This window comes from Hevea brasiliensis, chromosome 5, assembly GCF_030052815.1.
Source record: "Hevea brasiliensis isolate MT/VB/25A 57/8 chromosome 5, ASM3005281v1, whole genome shotgun sequence".
Lineage (NCBI taxonomy): Eukaryota > Viridiplantae > Streptophyta > Magnoliopsida > Malpighiales > Euphorbiaceae > Hevea > Hevea brasiliensis.
The window spans coordinates 41,012,906-41,016,239 of NC_079497.1; the positions used below are offsets into that span (position 1 = coordinate 41,012,906).

Here is a 3,334-nt window from a genome sequence, read left to right on the forward strand (position 1 = left end):
AAGATAAGTGCACTACCTAAAAATGCTTTTTTAACCACATAAGGCCCTTCATAAGTTGGTGACCACTTGCCCCGGTAATCACTTTGATTTGGGAGGATCTTTTTTAGAACTAGATCTCTTTATTGGAATTCGTGTGGGTGTACATTTGCTTTGGCCATCCTTCTTTGGTACAACTAACCGTGGCATATTGCCATTAGTCTTTTCTCATCCATCAAATTTAGCTAATCTAACCTCGACTGAACCCATTCGCTCTCATCTAGTCTTGCCTCTTTTAGAATCCTTAAAGAAGGAATTTCTACCTCATTTGGCAGAACAACTTCCATCCCGTAGACCAGCGAATATGGAGTTGCCCTGGTTGACGTTCGTACTATAGTTCGATAGGCATGAAGCGCAAAGGGAGTATATCATGCCAATCTTTATAATTGACTATCATTGTTCCAATTATCCATTTGAGATTTTTATTGGCAGCTTCTACAGCTCCATTCATCTGGGGCCAATATGGCGATGAATTGAGATGGCAAATCTTATACTGCACATAACTTCTGAATCTTCAGACCATTCAGATTTTTGGCATTATCAGTGACAAACTCCCTAGGAAGACCATACCGACAGATAATATTATTCCTGAAAAATTTCAGAAATGTATTCTGAGTGATGTGAGCATATGAAGTCACTTCCACCCATTTAGTGAAGTAGTCAATGGCTACTAAAATGAATCTGTCCCCATTTGATGCTTTTGGATTAATCAGACCGATCACATTGATAGACCACATTGTAAATGGCCATGGTGAGGCGAGATTATAGAGCTGATGAGGTGGACATTTATCTGATTAGCATAAACTTGGCATTTGTGACACTTTTGGAAGTACTCAATGTAATCCTTTTCCAAGGTGGTCCAGAAGTAACCCTGCCTTATGTTATGCTTTGCCATCATATACCCATTGCTATGAGTAGCATAGTTCCCTTCTTGGTTTCAAATAGAATTCTTTTTTCTTATCTGGCATTTATGCACCTCAACAACTCACCATTGGAGCTTCTCTTGTACAAGATTTCTCCATTGGGAAAGTATCCCATTGCTAATCTTCTGATCATTCTCCTTTCGTTTCTGCTTGCCTTAGGAGGATATTTCGTATTTTTGATGTAAACCTGGACATCATGATACTAGGGTCTGCCATCTGTTTCTTCTTCAATCATAAAGCAGTATACTGGCTCACTTCTTACTTTGATTTGCAATAACTGCGTTATTTGCCCTTCCTCCATCTTAGTCATCACCGCCAGAGTAGCTAAGGCATCAGCAAATTGGTTATTGTCCCGACTCATGTGAGTGAAAGAGATCTCCTCAAATTCCTTGATTAGTTCAAGGAGATATTTTTGAAACTGGATTAGTTTCGGGTCTTTAGTCTGCCATTCCCCTTTCACTTGGTAAATGATCAAAGCTGAATGCCCATACACCTTTAACTTATTTACGTTCACTTTAATGGCCGCTTGTAAACCACTTACGCAGGCTTCATACTCTACTACATTATTTGTGCAGCCGAACCTCAGCTTAATAGCTATTGGGTAATGTCTCCCATCTAGGGCAACCAACACTACTCCAATCCCATTACCAGCTAAATTGACTGCTCCATCAAAATACATTTCCCATACATCAATTGGACCCTTAGCATCATTGCTCACTGCGTTAATATACTCATTTGGGAATTCAAAATCTAGGGCTTCATAATCATTGATTGGGTTCTCAGCCAGGAGGTTAGCTATCACACTCCCTTTTACTGCTTTTCTTGTCATATAGACTATGTTGCACTGAGAAAGTATGACCTGCCATTTTGCTAATCTCCCAGGTATGAAAGGGCTTTCAAATACATACTTGATTAGATCCATCCTAGAGATGAGCCATGTTTTATGATTCAACATGTAATGTTTGAGCCGATTCGCTATCCAAGACAATGCACAATAGGTTTTTTCCAGAGATGAGTATCTCGACTCGCAATCGTTAAATTTCTAGCTCAAATAGTAAATGGCTCTTTCTTTTCTCTTGGTGTCATCATGCTGTCCCAGAATGCAACCTATCGAGCTCTACTGAATTCCCATATACAGAATTAATGGCCTACTCATCATCGGAGGAATCAGTATTGGCGGATTTGACAAGTGCTGGTTAATCTTTTCAAAGGCCTCTTGACAAGCTTAGTCCCTCTTGGCGGTATTATTCTTCTTAAGTAGCTTGAAAATGGGTTCTGCCTTGACAGTGAGATTAGAGATGAATATTGAAATATAGTTTAACTTTCCTGGGAAATTACACACATCTCTTTCCATTTTTGGGGAGGGCATCTCTTGGATGGCTCAAATTTTGTCTGGATCCACCTCTACTCCCTTCTCACTTACTATAAATCCCAAAAGCTTTCATGATTTTACCCCAAACACACATTTAGCCGAGTTCAGCTTCAGCTGATATTTTCTGAGCCTTTCGAACACTTTTCTTAATACCTGTACATGGCTTTCAGTCCCCCTGGATTTAATGATCATGTCATCCACATAAACTTCTACTTCTTCATGCATCATTGAAGGAACGGAAGCGTGAAAAACACAAGTTTATGCCATTGAATTCAAAAATTTTCACCTAGGGTCACATGCATCATGCAAGATTTATTTTTATCTATTTGATTTCAATGATAAACAACATATTAAAACTCTTTTAATATGTTTTTGGATCTGTATTTTCCATTTAAGATTTTAAAATTAATCAGATTAATTTTAGAATCCTACATTAAATCAAGAACGATTACACTAACCTCTTAATGCACTGCAGCGTGTCTGTGCCTTTGAGATTCATCTTTAGGACACCAGATGTTGTCCCTCTAGCTTTTCCACACCAAGAACACCTATGGCAGCCCTTGAACAACTTCTAAAGCTTTTTCTATTAATTAGAAATTCAAGTTCTACCTTTTAAGAGATTAGAGATATAAACAGGACACTAGAAACAATTTCTAGTGTTCTTAATTCAAGAGATTGATGGCTAATCTCTTTGAATTGATGAGAGATGAAGAAGAATAGACGGAGAGCCTCAAAATGGCGTGACAAAGGAGGAGTGGCTGTTGGTTGTCTTTTCTTTTTTCATAACAACACTTATACAGCTAGGTTAACACATTAAACCCTTGCCACATGTCACCCTTTAATTAGCTCTAGGTTTAAGTGGCCCAATCACATTGTGCCAAGTGTCAAACCTATATTTAATCTTAATATTAATCATCTTACATGATTAAAAACATTTGGCAAGCTTATGTGTAATCCCATGTGTCACCATCTCATGGTGCCACGTGTCACACTGCGAAATGAC

The 3,334-nt window shown here is 38.5% G+C and overlaps 1 protein-coding gene across 1 annotated transcript; it reads right to left on the reverse strand.

The window, feature by feature from the left end:
• Nucleotides 1-524: 524 nt before the first annotated feature.
• On the reverse strand, nucleotides 525-1,788 carry LOC131180108 (uncharacterized). Its single transcript, XM_058147722.1, has 3 exons — nucleotides 1,215-1,788; nucleotides 1,026-1,113; nucleotides 525-624 (listed from the first exon to the last, which is right to left on the reverse strand). Exons 1-3 carry the CDS (start codon nucleotides 1,786-1,788, stop codon nucleotides 525-527), a joined length of 762 nt encoding a protein of 253 aa, XP_058003705.1.
• Between the last annotated feature and the right edge of the window lie 1,546 nt (nucleotides 1,789-3,334).